Source organism: Dioscorea cayenensis, chromosome 4, assembly GCF_009730915.1.
Source record: "Dioscorea cayenensis subsp. rotundata cultivar TDr96_F1 chromosome 4, TDr96_F1_v2_PseudoChromosome.rev07_lg8_w22 25.fasta, whole genome shotgun sequence".
Lineage (NCBI taxonomy): Eukaryota > Viridiplantae > Streptophyta > Magnoliopsida > Dioscoreales > Dioscoreaceae > Dioscorea > Dioscorea cayenensis.
Window position 1 is genome coordinate 536,094 of NC_052474.1, and position 21,262 is coordinate 557,355.

Sequence of the window (21,262 nt, forward strand, 5' to 3'; positions counted from 1 at the left end):
GACGTTTCGCGCGCGATCCCGAGACGTATGAATTTTTGGTCGTACCTTTTCCCGGTCGATTAAACTGCTCCAGTTTGCTATGGATCTAATGAGCGAGTCTTGAGACCTTATCTAGAAGCAGTTGTAATTGTCTTTATCGATGACATTTGATCTACTCGTAAATGAAGAAGGCATATGCGACATTGCGTATGAGTATTGCGAGATCATCGAGGAGAGAGTTGTATGCTAAATTCTCAAAGTGTGAGTTTTTGGTTTGCGTGAGTGGTCTTCTTAGGACATGTTGTCACGGAGAAGGAATCGGTGTGGATAGAAAGAAAGTTGAAGCGATCGATTGATTGGGAACGACGAGAGAATGTGCGAGTTAGAAGTTTCCTTGGTTTTGGTGGTTATTATCGGCGTTTGTGGAAGGGTTTTTCTCGATTCTGCACCTTTATCACGGTTGACTCGAAAGGAGGTAAAAGTTTGTTTGGGATGAGAAGTGTGAGGCGACTTCAAAATTGAAAGAACCGCTTTGATTTGTGTGTGATCTCACTACGCCTACCGATGGTAAAGAGTTTGTAGTGTTGTCGATGCATCGCAGCGGGATCTTGGTACGTATGTATCTGCAAGATGGGAAGGTAATAGCTTATGCTTGGCGACATTTTGAAGAAACATGAGATTGAATTACCTACCCATGATTTGGAGTTAAGCGATGATGGTTTTTGCCAAGATTTGGCGACATTATACGTATGGAGAAATGCTTAATTCTGCTTTGATCATGAGGTTTAAAGTATTTGTTTACTCAAAGGAGCTGAACTTGAGGCGTGAAGATGGCTAGGAGTTAATCAAGTTATGATTTGGTGATTGACTACCATCCCGAGGGAAGAGCTGATGTGGTAGCGGATGCTCTAAGTAGGAAAACTTCCACTTCTTTAGCTTCTACTACAACATCTTATGCGGTCTCGACTTACGGCTCTTGAGAGACATGGATGTGAGACTTAAGATCGAGCCAAAGGGAGTTTTGTTGGCAAATTTTGTGGTGAGACCATCATTCTTGGAGACGATTCCAAATCTCGGAGAGCGGATGAAGAGTTAATGAAGGAAATCGAGTGGAAAAAGGTGAACCTAGCGATTTTGGGCTTCGCATTGGTGGTGATTACGGAATTTGGGGAAGAGTTTATGTTCAAGGGGATGCGAGAACTCAGAAGTGCTATCCTAGAAGAAGCTTACTCCTCGACATACTGCATACACCAGGTAGCACTAAGATGTATCAGTACTGATCGGGAAAATTATTGGTGATGCGGAATGAGCGTGAGATCGCGGAATTTGCTAGCAAGATGCTTAGTTTGTTAGCTAAGTAAAAGCGAACATCAACTGACCCGGGACTATTACAACCTTTACCTATTCCGGAATGGAAGTGGGGAGCATATTACTATGGACTTACGTGGTTGGAGTTCTGCGTACTCTTGAGGAGTATAGCCCTGTGTGGAGTTCTTGTGGACCCGTTTGACAAAAGTCGACCCATTTTACAGCCATTCATACCAAATATTCCTTGGAAGTTAGCGAAGCTATTTATAAGCGAAATTATTAAACTCCATGGATTACTGTTTTCAATTGTGTGTCGATCGTGACCCGAGTTTACATCTCAATTTTGGCCTAAGTTTCGTGGGCTCTTGGGACAACTTTGAGATTGATCCTGACATATCATCCCAGACGGGGCAGTCGATCAGGGCGTACTAATTCGAGACACTTGAGGATATCTTTGAGGGCTTGTGTTCTCGATTTCGAGGAAGTTGGGACAAACACTTACCTCACGGTGGAGTAGCCACAATAATAGCTTCCATGCAAGTATTGGTATGGCTCCTTATGAAGCTTTGTATGGGCGTAAGTGTCGAACACCCCTCTGTTGGAATGAAGTTGGTGAAAGAAAGTTGCAGAGTGTGGAACTAATTGGGGTAACCCACGAGAAAAAGTGAAGGTAATTCAAGATGAGGTTAAAAGTGGCCCAAGAGCCGTAGAGAAGAGCTATCGCGATAGCAGGAGAAGAGATTTAGAGTTCCAAGTTGGTGGCAGAGTTTTCACGAAGATATCTCCTTGGAAGGGAGTAATTCGGTTCCGTAGCGAGAGAAAGTTAAATCCTCGCTATATTGGGCCATTCTTGATACTTGAAAAGAATTGGGCGGTGGCTTATAGATTCTGATTGCCACGAGTTAGAAGATCCATAATGTTTTTCCGCGTTTCGTTGTTGAAGAGTATGTACGAGATCCGTCGCATGCGCTTGAAACACCTCGATTGAACTTGAGAAGATTTGACTTTTTGAAGTGAGGACTGTTACGTATCCTTGATCGGCTAGAAAAAGTACTTGGGGAAAGGTGGTGCGGATTGTAAAAAGTTCTTTGGAGAAGTGATCCAGTTGAGGGAGTTAACTTGGGAACTCGAGCAGTTCATGAGAAGGAAATATCCTCGTTTATTCGATTGAGTTGGGTAAAGTCTGAAATTTTGGGGACAAAAATAAGGAGGGTAGAGTGTTGTACCACTGTCACGATTTAGACCTCGGGCCTATTTAGATTTTTATGCTTGCATTAGGGATAAAATGGTCATTTAGTAGTAGTGGCATTTTTGCATGTTTGCATGGTAGCTTTTTATGTAGAAAAATCAGGGAGCAATTCCGTCATTTGGATCCATTTTATATGATTTTTCTATTAAGAGGGCAATTAGGTCATTTCCTATTTATGAAATGAATGAGAGAGAAAAACACCTGGAACCTTCTTTTTCCTTCTTCACTTCTTGCTTCCTTGCTTCTTGTTCTTCTTGTTACGTAGGGCATACCCCTAGAAGAAAAAAATTTTCGTGAGAATTTCCGATGAGACTTGATACCAAACTCATTCCTCTCTCACTCCCGAATCCGGTAAGCCTTATATCCAATGTTTTTGTTTTTGTATTTCACACGTATTTCCTTGATTTTTAGAAATATATAAAAAAATTTCGATTTCTCCATGAATATGATGATCCATGAGAACTAAATTGAAGCCAATGATTTATAATGCATGTATGAGGATGTTGTAGAAAGAAAATTTTTCGATTTAGAGTTGTAAATTGGGAGAAAATCCATAGTATAAGGTTAGAATCTGTATGTAATTCGGAATTCTCGTAGCACCGAAAAATTTTGAGCCTCTCACGGTATTTCTTTGGTCACATTGAAGCTCTTCTTACCCACGAACTCATTGGAACTAGTTTTACTCCATTACGAGATCGTTTGGATCCAAAATGGCGATGTTTTGCCTAAAAACCCTAATGTTTTTGTATTAGACATGTATAATCGTATTCTTATACATTTTCTTGTGATTATCATTCTTATGTTCATTAGAATTTTGAATTCCACCGCTTGTATATAGGTGGCGAGCGTCCTCGAGGGAAGGAGCTCTTCGATCGGGTGAAGTGCGTCTCGGGGCAGGGGCAGCCCTGGGATTACAGTGGTGGTTAAATTTATAATTGCATAGATTTAATAAGAGGACTAAAAGTATTCCTTCATGTGTTTTATCACATAAACTTGATGATAAATTGACTTCCTTTGATATATATATATATTTTGAGTACGAATTTACTTGAAATGGTTAAAACTAGAATGCTTATACCTATTTATTTGAAAAGAAACATGTTTACTTGCATTTCGTATTTATATGCAAATGAGATGGTTTGATGTACATTTCAGTATTTAAACATTGTATGATGGATTATTTGAATTGGAAGTTAGAAAGAATTATGTTGTGGCATTTTAGTTTTTGATGGTGACGGCGGACTTTTAGTCCGAAACAACTCGCGATGTGGGGTTCCACGGTCCGGCTCGATGGGAGGCGGGCGTGGTTAACCTCGGGTTTACCCAGTCGAGAGGTGCGCGGAGCCATTGATAGGGGGTTACTGTATGAGAAACCCGGGGTCACGCAGGGGATCTCGATGTCGACACCTAAGGAAAGGCACCCTTTTAAATTTTTAAAAGTTTTAAAAACTCCTTGGTGGTCCCATGACTAATCTGCCCTACGATTAGTGTAGGAGCTATTTTAAAACCCGACTGTATTTTTTTGGAGCTATGTTCATTTATGTTTTTAAAATGTTATTTGCTTTTTACTATTGATGAATCTTGTAGTTATTTGTTAATATGTTGAATACTTGGGACTCGATTTTTATATGCTATTATTATTTCTTTGAATTACCATACGAAATGCTTTTATCACTCTGTTACATCTATCCGACACCACTCATCGGGTAACCTCTGTACTCACCACTCCCTTTTTATCTTTTTCGATTGCGACGTTGAGACGGAGTTGTCTGTGTCTGCATGATAGAGGTTTATCTGTACTTCTTATTTAGGTTTGTCATAGTATGCATGTACTCTCTATGGATCCACTAGACTTGACCTTATATGTGGTTCTTGTATTTATATTTTCGGGTTGTATCTTAAAACCTCCAGTTTGTCTTCATTATTTGCTGCTACTTTGTGTTTAGGGTTCCTAGTACTAGGGAACCCTATTTGTGATATTTTTATTATGTTGTCTGCTTTCAGTTATATAATTGTGATATCAGTGTTTATATTGAGGCGCTTACGGCGACTCGAAAGTGGGGCGTTGTGGGACCCCACTTCTTGTCGTCGTGGCGATTTGCCACGCGCTCTTGATTAGGTTCGGGAGCGTGACAATTAAGTAATTATATTAATTTAAAAAAAAAAAACCGATGATGTATTGTTTTAGTTTTAATAAGAACAAATGATTTATTCATTAAAATCAATTATAGAACTAATGGTATTTGTGCTTGTCTACAAATGATATATTAAGATATATATGCATAAAGAGCGGGCAGTCTAATAGGAATATTCCTCGATAATAATTCTACGAAACCGTATATCAATTATTGAATTTGAATCTAACAGTTACAAATCATCCGTGAATATTAACATAAACAATATTTAACAAACAGTGTTATAAATAATATTATAAACAATACAATTACAATCATCATCTTAATAATAACCCAATCACGGTCGTTCAAACTGATTTGCTCTCTCACATAAAAAGTTTATCAACCACCCCACCCTCTCTCTCTCTCTCTCTCTCTCTCTCTCTCTCTCTCTCTCTCTCTCTACTTTTGCTTCTGTTTTTCTTTAACGGTGAATAATTTTCAATTAAAAACCTCTAATAATTCACTCTTCTTTCTTTTTAATTATTCTTACCATGTAGTCAACTTTTGGAAAGTACTCTCAAAATCTCAAGCGTATGTAATTTATAACAAATCTAAATAATTATATTAAAATTTTGCAAGCAGTGATATGCTAATTATTAATTAACAACTGCAAAGCCGGAAGGGCACAGCCTCGGTGCTGTTGTTATGATGACCATCATATCATACCCCAAAGCAAATGCTCAATAACACAAATGCTTGCTGAAGAAATTCTCAATCAAAATAAGAGACATTTTCCAAGAAGCTTAATCATCCCACTAAAACAGAAAGAAGGTTAAGTAAAGAAAGAAAGAAAGAGTCTCCTCAGCTTAATCAAAAGCTTGGATGCAGCCACCCACTCATAGACAAACTTAAGATAGCATCTGCATCCACTGTTAGTGCTTTTAGGGAGAACCTGTCTCCAAGAAAGAAAATCAATAGAGCTCAAGCTAAACAAATTCCATGGCTCAAAACCTAAAATCTTTCTCCTGTTGAATGAATACATTCACTTCATAGTTGGTTTTCAAGCTAAACAAATTCCATGGTTCAAAAAAAAAAAAAAAACTTTCTTCAGTTCAATGAATCCATTCCCTTCACAAATAGCAGTAATACCACTCAATGTGAGCAGTCAAGTTTGGCAAGCATCAATTTGGGATCACGGAACCACCGAGTAAAGCAAAGAGCCATCGAGACAAGCTATATAAAATATAAAAAAGATGACAAGAAACAAATATCAGCATGAGCTGAACCATGATATGCTTTTCCTAAACACAGTTTAAGCCAGGCAAATCCAATAAAAGGAACGGCAGAGTGAGAGAATTAAAATTCTTACCAGGCAATTCACATTTCTTTGGTGAGCAAAATCATCTGATATGTCAAACAGACTGAACCCTGCAAAATAAGTTATAAGACGCATGGAGAATCCTAATAATATAACTGCACCATTGTCAGGAACAAGGAGGGTAACATGGGTTAAACACAGATTGGACAAGCACCAACAAAGCTGAATGATGGTCAAATCTAAACCTAAATAAATTAATTTGGGGCTACTATGACATACATCTTATAAATGAAAACAAAGCTTCTCGGTTCCACTTCCTAAAATTATATTCTATGTACACAGGCCCCACTGAAATTGTCAACTTCTTACAGGATTTCTACAACTGAGATATTGCACCACATAAAGCCACCCTCAGCCATGAACGTTTCCTGTTCCAAGTTCCAAAGTTAAATTTGAACTCAAAAGTCAAACCTTAATAAGTTTGAAAGCAAAGATAAAAGGAAAAAAGACATGGATATGAGGAATTTACCCTTGGATGATGAACCACCTCTGTGAAGAGCTCTGGCACCTCTATCATGTTGAACAACGGGAGCCTTGGAAATGATCAAAGAGCTTTGTAGTCCTTCAAGCAACTGCAGAAAAGCAAATGCTTAAAGTTCTTATTTATTTATTAATTTTAACAACGGAAAAACATAAACACAGGCAAAATTTTCTTATATAAAAAAATTACAAAAAAATTTAAGCCCAAATGCCAATCAAGCATCTGGTTTGTTTCACATTAGGAATTTCCCATCAGAGAATTGAGCATGTCAATTTACGATTAATGCATGGTCTAGTGTTTTTTTGTTTTAAAGATCTTACAGAACCTACCCTTGAAGTTGGCTGAAACCTGCGGTTGGATCTACGAAGCTCACTGGCTTCAGTCATTACTTTCCCAGGATGTTCCAAGCCCTTCGCTTCACTTGTGATTGATTTCTCTACGACAGCTGTAATCTTCTGTTTCACATGAAGATCTATATCAACAGCAGAAGAGGGCATCTCAATAGAGGGAGGAACATTTGGTGCAGGTTGAACAGAAGACTCCATCAACGGAAGATCAGTCCTACCTAGAGTTCTAGTGGAACCAACTTCAAGCATATTCTGTCTTTCTAACTGGCATTCTTCATCGTTAGCAGAAACTCCGGGTTTTGAAAAAGCACCAGGACCAGACTCTGCACAACTGGAGGCCGATGCATTACTAACAGATGAGTTATCCTTCTCAGCTGCACTTTTGGTTTGAGTAGCCTGAGATTTTATAGGTCTGGGCCATTTAGGCTTAGATCCAACAGCTTGCTTTCCTCTAGGATCCACTTTAGAAGTATTTCTCAATGAGCGAGATGCTTGTGGCATCAAGTATTTGGCAAATTTAACAGAATTGTTCCCCTCACTTATTTTGTCTGTCTTATCTGCAACATAATGTTTGCTTACTTCCATAAATTTCCTCTTCTTTCCAGGTTTAGGAACACCAAATACCACCCTTGATCTTTCTTTCTGTAGGACTGTTTGCCTTGATTTAAGTGTGCCAGGATTATTTGCTTCTCTCACATTCTTTCCAACAGAAAAAGTTCTTTCATTTGCAGATAAAATCAATGGCTCCTCAGGCTTTTTCAAAGCATCATCCGGCAAATTCCTGGACATCTTACCATTTCCTCGTCCATCAACATCAGAGTCACTGTTGTCTCTGAAGCTGATTGTTTTTGGTCTTTTCTCTTGAGGGGTATCACCCTAATCACGAAAATAACTGTTACAATCTAAACCAAGGATAACAATAGCTTGCCTTAATTATATCGAACCAAGAACCTAAGGGGCCAAACCTCATATGGTTCGAGAATGTTTTCCTTATGACGCGACCATTGAGTCCATTGACCATCCTTCCAAATGAGTGATGGGCGAAGATTCCAAGCCCTAACAATTGATGAGTCACCTCCAGCTGCACGTAAAATACAGGCATATCAACTTCCAGTATACGAACACATGAAGGGGACAGAAAATATCCTGATTTCTTACAAGTTCAGTAAAAGAATAGATTGCACAAATTTTTTAGTTGAACCCTGTTTCAAAACATGTTTCCAGTCTTAACAATCTATAGTAGTAGATTAAGGTATAGGAAATTAATAGGGCAGGAAGTGGTCAAGAATCAGCATTGTGAGATTAATAATGAGGATAGAGTTTTTTCAAAAACCTTTCCGAATTCCATGGTTGGCAAATATTTGCAAAATTATCACTAACAAATCTCAAGTCATAGAAGCTCCAAATTATTGACTAAGGTTCCTTTACAATAATATTTCAGGATTACTGATCAAGTCAGGCAAGGAAAAACAGGCACTCAAACAAGATGGAGAAACTTGTGCCATACTTGCTTTGTGCTTTCTCCAAACTTAAATAGAATGCTAACATTCTAATAATAATCCATAACCATTGTGTTCAATAACAAAGTCCTTACACAGGTTTACTCAAAGCCAAATATCAATAGTCTTTGACTACCATCAAGAAATTGCAAAAAACGCATAGACAATTCTTCATCATATTCCATTGAGGATCTGTAAATTTAAGATTCATATTCATTTCCAACCAAAATAGAATTAAAATGCATGACCCAATTACAGGAACATGTCAATACTCATTATAATAACTGCATGCATAGCAAAGTAGATGCTGGGATAATCACATCTAAACTCATACCTGGAAAATGGACGTGAAGCTTTGATTCATCCTCCTTGCTCTTGTCAGTGACAACACCTTCCCACCAGCTGAATTCACAAATGTCAACAAAAACAAAATATTTCAAGAAAACAACCAATATAGAAAAACATTGTGGCCCGGATAAGGCATGGAAATGCACAAATACAAATATTCCTAATCTCCAACAACAGTTTTATGGAAGAAACTATCATAGCATTCATCAGCTGCCGTGTAAAAATTGGATTCCGATTATATTCTTGATTGGATCAAGTGCTCCATCTACATGAATTACCCTTGCTTTTATAAAGTTCTAAATCACATACATGCCGTACATAAAAACTTTGCAGATGCCAAATACATCCTGAATGCAATAAAAACCAAAAAAAAAAAAGATAACAAGGATGAAAATATATGATGCATGCCATATAGAGATAGTCAGATAGATAAGTCATGCAAAAAACAAGACGTTCTTTTCAGAAGTATCACACACCGTAGATATTTTGACAAACCTCTTGCAAAGGCATAAAACAGTATACTTCACATGACCATCACGATGAAAATGTTATCCATGATCCAATGACCATAGGGTAAAAAAAAACTACTAAAAACATGGCTCTTCACCAGAGTCTGGACAAATAAAATCAACCATTTGCAAGAAAGAATCCAGAAGAAAATCCAAAAAGACTCACCCATCACGTATCCATGCATCTACATGATCTCCAATTGTCCAATCATAGTTGTTTATAGCCTCTCTGCGCCGCTTCTTTGTGCCTCCATCAGGCTTCACCACAGTAGCAGGATGAGCAATTCGTATTCTGGGAGCTTTTAATCCATCAACTTTAAGTGGTATCCACTCCTTCAGCCGATCAGGGCCTACATGAAAAAATGTAGCGGTCAAAAAAGGTTGTTACTTCGACCTAGAATTTGAAAATAAGTACCAACATAAGGACACCATGAGTGGATAACCAAATCCTTACAAATACATCCACATGTTTACCTTCATTAGTAAGCAGATTATCATAGCAGATGTAGGCTTTGTCATCCTTCAAATCCAGAACCCGAGCAGAAAACCAAACTCCTCTAAGCCCATCCTCATCAGCAACCACCTGAATTTTTACGGGTTTTTAAGATGCTCCAATTCTTAATGACTCGAAATGCAAAACTTGCAACATCAAATTATGACAATTGATGAAACATCAAGCAAGAAAGCTTTATAAGCATAAAAGTCCCGTAATCAGATACTCAAAGCTAGTATCTGATATGGGTGACTCCTTCATACCTCAACAACAGAATCCTTTCGTATAATATCCACGATCAGATTACTCGCAACTGGTTCACCCATAGATGTATTCCCAAGTCCACTACCTGAGTCAAAAATATTTTAAAACAAAAATCATAACTTCCCCAGGTAAGTTTCACTGGTTGCCACAAATATTTCATCATTATAACGTTGTGGCCACAAATGTTTTTTTTTTGTAATATTGTGGCCACAAAACTAATCTCCGGTCGCACTAATGGCCACAATGGCATGTTTGAGGCTATTTCCGACGAAGTACATGAGGTGGCCACAAAACACATGATCCACGTAGGAAGCCACCTCATCAACTTCACCGGAAATAGCCCCCAAACATGCCATTGTGGCCATCAGTGCGACCGGAGATTAGTTTTGTGGCCACAACGTTAAAAAAACACATTTGTGGTCACAATGTTATATTGATGAAACATTTGTGGCCACCAGTGAAACTTACCCTAACTTAACCTTTTTTCCTAAATAAAATTTATGACAACATAGTCGTATTCAGGTCACAAACCTGTATATTTTTTGTCAGATAAAAGCAGACTTTCATCCTGGGTGGTTCTCCCAACATTGAATTCTTTTTCTGTTGTATCTTGAGCGCAGGATCCACCTGTGCCCAGTTCCTGTGTTCCATTCTGAGGAACTGTATTGTTAATTCCTTCATCAGCTGAACAGTGAACTTTCCAGTAATTTTCTGGGCCAGCTTCTGCCAATTCTCGTAATGTAAAAGGTAAAGGATCACCCATTGCAACAATTATACCAGCTTGAGACACAGCTTCAGCAGCCAGTTCTGCAGCTTTGACTATAGCATCAAAGTTCTCTGCCCGTTTTGCAGCAGCAGTAGTTGATTCCAACCTTCTCTTGGAAGCTTCTCGTGCCACAGCAATTGCCAAACTAGATCCTTGTGACTTCTCCTTGCCCTTTGAAATTGACATAGAAGTCAGCCTTGACAAATTTCTTTCCTTATCATGGCCAGTTTCGGAACTCCGGGTGATATTCGCTTGTTTTACAGAATCCATAGCTTCATCTGCCATGAGTTTAGCCTGCAAAGCAGCATCAGACGCAACCTTGGCAGCAGCTGCGGCTGCCTTTGCAACAGCAGCAGCCACAGTTGATGCAACAGCTGCAGAGACAAGTTTTTCTTCAGCTTCTGAAACTAGTCCAGAATCTTTCTTTAAAGCTATCTGACTCCATATGCCTTGGCTGTGACTTACAGTAGAAACAGCAAGAGCAGCAGCATCTTCTGCTTGTAGCTTGGCCTGCTCAATTTTACTGCGCATCTCCTCAGAAAAGATAACTCTTTGCTCAGTAGTGCCACTGCTGACTATCTGGTACTGAGTTGGAGAGATAATTTGGTCTGTACTAGCCAAAGGACAATCAGTACCTACCTTTGTTGGAGAATTAACAGATGAGGGCAGGCCTGCAGAGATCCTATTCTCACTACCTACAGTAACATGAGGTTCTATCTGAGATAGGGATACTGGAAACACTGGCACAAAATCTGCCATGACTGCAGCCTTCTTCCTCTTTCTAGGCTTGTGAACAGTTGATGGATTTTTATTATTCACAGTGTTTGCAGGTTTCCTGGGTGCTTCAATCTGTGCAACTTGTGTCACTGAAACATTTGATGAACCCGGAGAAGGCAGCAACACACTCGCAGTTGCAAGCGGCAAATTAGAGGCACGTGAAACCAGTAATTCCCTGCTTGGTGTTGCTTGTGCTGTGGTAACTGCAACTGCTGAATATTGTGGAGTACCATCAGATCTCGACCCTTGCGATGGAGTGATCAAGGTTCCCGGATGAGCAGAAGGAGAAAACCAAGATGCAATATTGCCTGGGTGCTGCCTCATTTGCAGTGGTTGATATGAATGCATGGGAGATAAAGCCTGGTTGAAGTCCAAATTTGTGCCTCTTGACATATTGGTATTTAAGCCGTCACGAGGAGAGATGTTCCACAATGGTGCTGGGAAAGAGGACGAATTGTATGTAGCTAATGATGAAATCTTAGTGCTACTTTGGCATAGACCAGGACCAAGGGCTCTGCCTTGCAGAGTGTTACCCCTTGTAAGTTGTTCAGAACTTTTAACAGCTACAAGCATCAAATGGTAAATAAGCATATTAACTAAATAAATGGTCTAATCCAAAAATTTAATAGAACAACAACAAACCAGAGCGAGAAGACACAGGGGTCTCGCAAGCACTAGCAGGTTGTTTCTGATTCTGAAATCGGTCAACTGCAACATGCCACACAGTTTCCCAATGACTTCGTCCACCATCTGCTCATCACAAATAATCTAACAGTATTAATATGGAGTAGAACAACATCAAGTAATATACACCGTGTTTAGTTAACAGAGGCTTCAGCAGAAACAAACCACTTTCTCCAAAGGCTGCTATCATACAAGCCTCATCAGGAGGGGTTCCCTGGCTGCAATAATAAAAGAGAAAGGTGTTTGGAGATTACTTAAGTTAAAACTTAATCAAAATCTATATAACAACTCACATTAGAGATCCATAAACAAATATCTGTGCACGTAATTGAACTTGTTGCAGATCTGTGAAAGGTTGATGGGACAAAGCTGCTAATGATATTGCCGAGTTGAAATCAGGAAAATCAGATGCCTGAAAGGAAGGAGAACAGGACACTTTTGAACTATTGTCTTCAATGGGTGGGCATTGCCTTTTATCATCTGACTCCATATCCTTGCTTATAGTTCCGACAATGCTTGGTGATCTACTGCTATGTTTCTCCTCCATTTTAGTTAGCTGTAACGGTGGTGATACATCAGTAGGCCTTCTTGCACTAGATGCGGTGATTTGTTCAGCGCAGCAACCAGATAAAGCCCAAGTATTATCCTTGTCAGTTGTCTTGATAACAGGACCATGTAGTTTGGCTTTTCCAGATTCAAACCGACTTTCCCGTAAATTTTCTTTTGGCCCCTTACATTAAAATCCAGAGTACCACTTCCTCAACAATCATTGGGAAAAAATAATGAAAAGTTGCAGATCAAATAAAATTCCGTCATGGAAAAACTACCTGAGCAAGCTTGAAAGAATGCATGGCACAAAAATGACCAGGGCTCTTTTCAGAAAGAACGTCTACTGGTCCAACCTCAAATGTGAAGCTTCTGTCATCATCAGAAGCAATGCTGTCCTTAGAATCATGAGGCACAAGTTGAACATTATCAACACATCCCACCATAGTAGCAGAGCAAGTCCAGGGTTGCGAAACCCCGACAATATCTCTCTGATCTTTCTGCTCCTTCATGTCTTTGTTGTGCTCAATGCAACCCATTACTGGAGGCGAACCACAATTAGGTTCAGAAGAATCCGATTTCCCAGTTGTAGCTTCCTGTGAATGGTACTGAGTATTACCTGCAGAATATTTAAGAATTAAGAGAAGTCATTTGTATAACAACTCAAGGCATCACTAATTAAAGTCTGAACTACTATGGCAACTGAACAATATTCTAAATATATTCCAGTGATAAGAATAATAATTATGCAAGCATCACAAAAACAAAAACAGACAAAAAAAAAGTTGAAACAGCCACACGGAAAACTAATAGCATTAGAATTGCAACTATAAGCCCTGAATCACAATAAAAGTAACCTGAATCCTTTCTGCAACGACTGATATTGTAAATAAGCACACCAAATGGGACCTCAATCATGCAAGAGAGAATCAATTAATCTAAAAGGCCAAAACATGAACATATATTTTTAGTAATATTCACCAGTGTTGGTGCATTTTAAAGTTCGTCTATCATGCATACAAAGATCTGTGGTAGTTCACATATCAAGCATAAAAAGACCCGATATAATACTCATGCATCAATAACGCAGAAACCAAATAGAAATTTAAGCTCTGCATCTACTTTCCTTTCTAAGAAGCCTTGAATGCATGCATACAGTGTAAATTTGGAATAAGTTCATCTCAAAGGAAATAGAAAAAAGAAAAAAAAAAAACAAGACTCACTTTCTGATTGATGAGTCAAATTCTGATCATAAGTGCCATCTCCAGAAGCTACATCAGCTTCAGTATCCCCTTTGTTTTCACATTTAAGAGCAGAAGGTTGGCCTGAATAAGAAAACAAATACAATCTATGTCTCATCATGGCCAGTAATTCATACAAGAGGAGAGAATATTTTTTATGTAAATGTAAGAACTCATTAGACATACCAGGAAAACAATAAAGAATGACTTCCAGATACAACTAAAGAAAGAAAACAAAGGGTTAAGAAATATCAAATTCTACTTTTTCCTCCAAGAACACCATAACAGAAACAATCAACTTAGCATCCTGGTGGAATTACTCTCTTTCACAACATGCAACCCTTCACTTTTACGATATGCCAACCTTCACTCTTATGACATATACCACAATGTTATGCATAACTTTTCATAACATTTCGATCTCATGAAACTTCTATGAAGCTTCAAAGGCATATGAAGTTAGATTCAACAAAAGACACTACCAAGAGGGTAATTAGGTTCAAACATATTTTTGTTGCAAGCAAACTAAAGAACTACAAGAAGAAAACATAAATGATCTTCAACATAAGGCAAACAGAACCATCTACTGGAGTGTACTTCTGTCTTAAAATTGAAAAATTTATACTTACCAGCAACATTAACTGCAGTTGATGTTACAGATATTTGGCTGTTTGCATCACCCTTCAAAATCATTGAACATTTCCCACTTGTCTCATCAAGCTGAATGACATTTGCTGAGGATATAGAAGTTGTTATCATTATGGGCTCCGAAACAACACCCACAGCAAGGGTGTTCTTAAAATGAAACTCATGATTACCATTTGCTTTTCTTGGTGTAGCAGGGTTGGGACAGTCTGGTATAAAGCTAGCAGCTACAAAATATGTGTATTAGCAACACTGATGTAAAGATATTATCTGAGTTATCCACAGATAAATTACTGAACATAAATCTTTGTGACATGCAAACAGTACCTGTGACACCACAAACAATTTCCTTCACAGGTAAACCACCCATATGTGCTGACCCAGAAGCTGTTTTGGGCAATATCTGGGCTTCCGCATCACTCCGCAACATAGATGTGTGTACGCTTGAAGAAATTGTCACATCTTTATCCTCATAAGATACTGGAGAAGGGAATTCTGCTTCTCTGTGTTCTACAAAATGTAATGTGGGGAGTATATTTCAGGCTAAAATGTGAAAATGCATCTGCTAAAAAGAGCCATAAAGATTGAGGCTGCCAAGATTATCCACACATTGTTGATACACATTTGATTTCGAAGAGGCATTATTGATGTGAATTGAAATAATCGAAATTAATTTATAATCGCAATTACCTGACTCATTCTGAACCATATCCCTCACCAATGAATCATCCACGACTTTGAGAAGTTTCCTCTTGTCCAATTCTTTAGAAGCATCATTATCAGAGTTTCTGCTAACAGGACTGCCAGACAAGCCCATGTGCCCAGGAAGAGAATCAGCAGCCCTGCCCATTTTGCTTTGGTCATTGGAAGATAAAATATCCTCATCTGCAACATTTCCTAGAGCTGGTGAAAATTTCTCCAGTCTAACAGTCTCTCGTGTATCCTTGATTACTTCTTTCTCAATAACTCCATCTTCAGCACATTTTTCTTTATCAGCAGACCCATGTTTCAACAGAACAGCATCAGAGAGATTAGTTTTAGAGCTATTAGCACCATCTTTATTTTCAGTTCCTTCTGAATATGCTTGGTCATGAGAAGAAGGTAGATTACCTGCCTCCCTACAATTATTGGCTATATGGCTATTGTCACTATCTATGCTAGAGTATTCAGGATTTTTTCTTTCTTTTGTTACGCCCAAAGTAGTATGAAGTTTTTTCTCTTTTCCAAGGCTACCAACAAGTTTGGCGTCCTCAACAAGCATACTATTTTCACCATAGAAGGCCTCATTTGACCTATTTTCTGATAGGTCATGGCAATTGGCATTTTCCTCGTGATTGGTTTCAACCGGATGTTTTTCATCATTCGCACTGCCCTCCACAGCTAAATAAGACATCTCAGCTGTTGTTGTCAGATTTTTATCACCAACCTCATCGATTTCATTCCAAACTTTCACAGGGTAAGCAATAGCCTCAAGCAATCCATCAGGGTTCCCAGAAAATAAAGGATCACCACACCCCTCTGTCAACAAAACCGAAGTATCTAGATTTGCCTCCAAGTAAGAAGAATTCTTCATACCACAAAGCGCACTATCAATTGTATGCCCCTCAGAAAACTGATCATTCACCTTAGCACTTCTAAATTCATTTTTTGGGGAATCATTATTAGTTGGAGCTTCTTTATCAGGCATTGTCATATCATCGTGTTTCTCCATTTCGTTATGTGAAAACATCTGACATCCAGATTTATCCACAGAAAGAAAACTACTTATGGATGCAGGAGAAGGGTCAGCTTGAGCACTGCAAATATCAGGATTAGAGGTTTTTTGACATTCTTTTGCAAAACAACCACTATCATCACATGCAATGTTTCCCACAACTCCAATATCTATGTGACTTTTCTTTTGAGATGGCTCAAAGAAAAGTTCACCAAGGACAGGGCACATTTTTGATGCATCCTGAGATGATGCAGTGTTCTTCCTATCTATGACACAAACCTCAGCACCAGATTCTTGATTCGATTGAGACCTTTCATGTAAGGGTACTACATCAAAGTCCATTCCAGACTTTTCTCCATTAGAAATTTGTGATGCACCATCAAACTGATCAGGATCCCTTGCTGAATTGCCAACAATGCTTAAAGAGATCTTTGCACAACTATCAGATGGTGGTGCAGTACCACTCTTTACAATATCCTCCATCTTAGGGCAGGGGTTCTGCTGTTCCTTAAAGCCAATCTGTTGATTATGGGCGCCCACCTCATTCATGATAGTTTCATTCTCTATTTCACCTTCTCCAATGGATTTCAATAATATTTCAACAGATTCAGATGATGTAGCCTCCGACCAAGCATTGCCATGTTTTGAAATGGAGCAAGGTTCAGTAGCAGTCGAGTCGGATTCTAATGCACTATTTCCACAAGAGAAATTCTCAATCCAATCATTAACCTGCCCTTGTATTCCAAGTAAACCGTCTGTTCGAACTAGGCTATCAAACCTGAGATTAACCTCAAAATTTTCATCAAGATCAAGCTTTGGCAAAGGAAATGATCGTAAACTTGAAGGGAATCTATTGTTGTTGTCTCCAACTAGCTGAAAATTTTGACTTTGAAAACCATTGTCATCATAATCCATGGGTATATCCCTGCAAACAAAACAACATAAAAACCACATGTTGAGCCCATTCACTGTTAATAAATAATGTGAAGCAGTGTAGAGGACAATTAGAGATAAAGGACCTTAAACAACCAAACAAAGATATCAAATCTCATCCTAATTACATACCCAACTCCAAAGGGTAAATTTAAATTAACAAGAGATGATCCCGTTTTCAAAACATCTGACTTATATCCATAAAATTCGTGAATTCAAGAAGCAATATGATTAGGAAAACAAACACAGAAGTAGAAGAAAAGGTTGACAGCACATTTCAGCATCAATGGACTGAATAAATAACAATAGGATAGTGTTTGACTTTTGAGACATATATTTAGCAGCAAAAGAAAGCAGGTGAGGAAATCTACCAATCCATATTCTTCGGTTATCAAGATAACAAAATTCACACATTAACAGAGCAGTAAACCAATGGACAGAGATGTCACAAACATGACAAGAACTTCAACTCAATCCTTCATAAAAACCAAACTTTAGGTACAATTCTCAACAAACTCGAGAAGTTAACCCTTAATTTCCCTCAGAACTAAACCAAAAGACACTGAATTCCCCTCTATTTTTTTTTATTAAAACCCTAACCTTCGAATCAAGATAACGCTAACCGTATTACAAGCCAATTTCCCGCTGCTTACACTTCAAATCAAGCGGCACAAAAACTCCAACACTCCACCCACAGGACACCTCCAAATCTAGCCACAACTCATCACTACTCAAGCATGGCGCCACTACCGACCAGCACGAGAAATCAAAGGAAAAGAATAAACCAAGAAAAGGAGGAATCGAAAGAATACCAAAGAGAGAATGCCTATAATGCTCACGCCCTCCATCCGGAGACGAAATCTCGGCCGTTCACAAACCGGGCCCCTAATCCAACAACGAGCGACAGGCTCATCTCCCGAGACACCCCCAAGCCATTCCCGACCTTCAAACCCACTAGCCCCACCGTCTTCAGCTCTCGATTCACGTCGTCGGAGAAACTCCTCCCGAGAAGACGAAGATGACAATGATGATGACGATGATGCTGATGAAATTCTAGGGTTTTCTCTGCAAATCAGTGCGAGAAACCGCGAGCGGTGAAGAAAACAAAGAAAGTGAAGCCCTTTCACTTTCTTTTTTTCTTTTTGTTTCTTGTCTTTTTTCTCTCTCTTTTTATTTTTATTATTACTTTTCTTTCCTTGAGGAATAGTGGGGTCCATCTCTTGTGGTTTTACAAGAATGCCCTTCAACGGCGTTGTGGCACGTGCCGTGCTATCTATATGGTTTGACTTTTAGGCGGTTGTGAAACAGACTGGTGGTACATCATACGGCTGAGAATCGGCCACGTTTACATTTGCAGATTAGGAGTGGGTCCGGTTCGTCAGATGATTCTGGGGGCTTGAGTGGAATTGGATCTAAGTTGATCCGGTGCATGATTACTAACAGCAAGATGTAGAAAGGGACATTTTTATAGCCCGCAGGTAGATCATATAATGATTATGATTTGGATGAAATGAATTTAATAAAAAAAAAATTGTGATTATTTTGGTCTTGAATCCGAGGAAATCTGGTTTCATCCTATAAGCTTATAAATTTTTTCACATTTTAAAAATATTTCCTCCCCTTGTTTTTATTTGTTCATTTTAATTAAATTATATAAATTTAAAAAACTGATTAATAATATAAAAATTATATTAATTATATTATTTTTTTAAATTATTCGAGACATTTGTAACTATTACAAAACCATATTCATGGAATATTTTTTTAAAAATATATATTTAAATATAATTTATTAAAATTATAAAAAATATATTAAATATTAAATTTAAATTTAAAAAAAAAATAAATATTTAATATTTCACAAATTTTCTAAATGAAATAAATTAAAATTTTAAAAATAAATTTAAAAATGTAACAAGTAAAAAAGACCGGTGATAATAATAATTTATAATAATAATTAACCAAATAAATAGCTATGTGCAGTTTTCATTCACCATAATGTTTTTTTTGCAGTTCAAATAGACTAATAAAATAGATTAATTATTTGGAATGAAGTAATGTGATCAGTGTCTGAACCCATTTTTTCACTCTCCAATTAATTAATATTTGAAGTTATACTAAATTAATTAATATTTAGACCAATTATCTACTTTTCACTATCATCGCCGTGGAGTCCATTGCTAAGGCAAGCTGGTACGTCGGTCATTAATAATCTGATGTTAACTTAATCAACGTTAATTAGGATATTAAATACTATAGCCCTACTTTGCTAAGTTGGCATGGTGACACCGATTCCAATTAGGTTCAAAGTGGGTGCCAATAATTGGGCTCGTGGGCCATTCAGTCACGGATGAATTGAATGAACCCAGCCCGCTCATTGTTAACGATGAATAATTTTTATTTATTTTTTTCTACATTAATGAGATTTGATGATTAATTGAAACAGAAAAATAAAATAAAATAAAATAATAAACATTAATTAAAGTTTAAACAACAACAGAAGGCCCGGCAGGGGATTCAATATGGGAGAAGGGATACACGAGATACTGATGAACTAACGTGGCAAGAGCCGCACCAATGAGCGGTCCGACCCAGTACACAGCCTGGTTCTTCAAATCCCCGCTGACAATGGCCGGCCCAAAGGACCGGGCCGGGTTCATGGACCCGCCAGTGAGTGACCCGGTCGCAAGAACGCACGCGCCTGCCACGAGTGTCACACCCACCCCTTCTACCGGCGTAGAATGCTAGACCCATCGCTTAAAATTCCCTTTTAACTCTGAAACCCGACACCCGCTCTTTAAACAAAAATCAGACCTACAAATCACAATTTACAACTTCACACCAAGTACATGTTCAAATACGTAAATACAATAAATACAATATTTCAAATTTATGCAGATAACCGCTACAAGATCACAACACCAATAACAATAAAAGAAAGAAAAGGGGGACCCACTGCAATCCTGGACTCAACCCCGACTAGCGCTTATACTCAATCAGTAATATAGGGTCCTCGCTCCCCGCAGCTTACAAAGACATTCAATCTGGTCGGTAGTAGCTTTTAATAATTTTTAAATACTTAAATACAAGATATATAAAATATATAAATACCAACTTCTCAAATAATTTTCCAACTTTTCCAAAAATACCGAATTCTAGCAAAAATACAATCTTTAAAGAACTCTTGAAAACATAAATTCAACATAGATCAACATCAATTTGATTTTTCTCAAAACACAAATTTCGTGAGAGACCGCCTCATCACAATTCAAAAATAACATAAATCTCAAATTCAAAATACAAAGAATACCCAACACTCACCCAAAGATAACATGGTCTAGAAAAACTCTCTAAACCTTCGCTGCGGCTGCGCTAGGTTCGAGTCAGCCAAGGAACTCATGTCCCTAACGCTGACCCATCTGGCTCACTCGGCCGCTGACCCCTGGCCACTCGACTGAATATCCGAGCGTGGCTCTACACTCCCACCGAATCGGCCCTCGTAGTAATCAATACCCTGTGTCCACCACGCCACCTCTAAAGGCCTGCCCGTGGGGACCCACTCATCGCAGAGTTTCGGGCCTCAGCCCGTCACCATCAAAACCATCAAGTAAATACAAAGAATAATACCATCCGTGATAAATCATAACACGTGATCCTTTTCCGCGACAAGTATTCACATCACGTAAATAAACATTATTTTTCCACAAAGCCCAACGCCAAACGATAATAACGCATAATACCAAGAAAGCCTCAGATTCATCTATACCATTCCTATACCGTGAATGAAAACCAATTCTATTAACAACGCCGATAAAACATCTTTTAATATGCTCACATGGTTTCGCAAATCACTCCAAATCAAAGCATATATACCCATCAAAAAAATAAATACAAGAATTGAACGATTAAATCACATATACATGTATTTTTTTACTATTCACAAATACGTATAATTATACAAAACGAATGTATCAATACTGGGTT

The 21,262-nt window shown here is 38.3% G+C and overlaps 1 protein-coding gene across 3 annotated transcripts; it reads right to left on the bottom strand.

Moving 5' to 3' along the window:
* Positions 1-5,519: 5,519 nt before the first annotated feature.
* LOC120258555 lies at positions 5,520-18,429 on the bottom strand. Of its 3 annotated transcripts, XM_039266014.1 has the most exons (21): positions 18,091-18,428; positions 15,322-17,270; positions 14,959-15,141; positions 14,805-14,858; positions 14,616-14,720; positions 13,969-14,070; positions 13,027-13,364; positions 12,493-12,929; positions 12,365-12,417; positions 12,158-12,265; positions 10,504-12,078; positions 9,972-10,057; positions 9,690-9,798; positions 9,382-9,565; positions 8,693-8,760; positions 7,825-7,940; positions 7,078-7,735; positions 6,842-6,984; positions 6,501-6,603; positions 6,023-6,399; positions 5,520-5,886 (listed from the first exon to the last, which is right to left on the bottom strand). In XM_039266014.1, the coding sequence occupies exons 2-20, from the start codon at positions 17,258-17,260 to the stop codon at positions 6,383-6,385; spliced, it is 6,378 nt and encodes a 2,125-aa protein (XP_039121948.1). In that variant the 5' UTR covers positions 17,261-17,270; positions 18,091-18,428; the 3' UTR covers positions 5,520-5,886; positions 6,023-6,382. The 3 variants fall into 3 exon arrangements, with proteins under 3 accessions (XP_039121948.1, XP_039121947.1, XP_039121949.1); XM_039266013.1 differs by having other exon boundaries at positions 6,842-7,735; XM_039266015.1 differs by lacking the exons at positions 5,520-5,886; positions 6,023-6,399 and having other exon boundaries at positions 6,842-6,967; positions 18,091-18,429.
* Positions 18,430-21,262: the final 2,833 nt, after the last annotated feature.

Excerpts from the sequence above, each read along its gene's own strand:
- LOC120258555 (XM_039266013.1), bottom strand. The coding sequence starts at position 17,260 with ATGGATTATGATGACAATGGTTTTCAAAGTCAAAATTTTCAGCTAGTT. Across the intron at positions 12,079-12,157 it reads CCCTGTGTCTTCTCGCTCTG|CTGTTAAAAGTTCTGAACAA; the intron begins GTTTGTTGTTGT and ends TGATGCTTGTAG. Across the intron at positions 7,941-8,692 it reads GCTTCACGTCCATTTTCCAG|CTGGAGGTGACTCATCAATT; the intron begins GTATGAGTTTAG and ends TTTTACGTGCAG.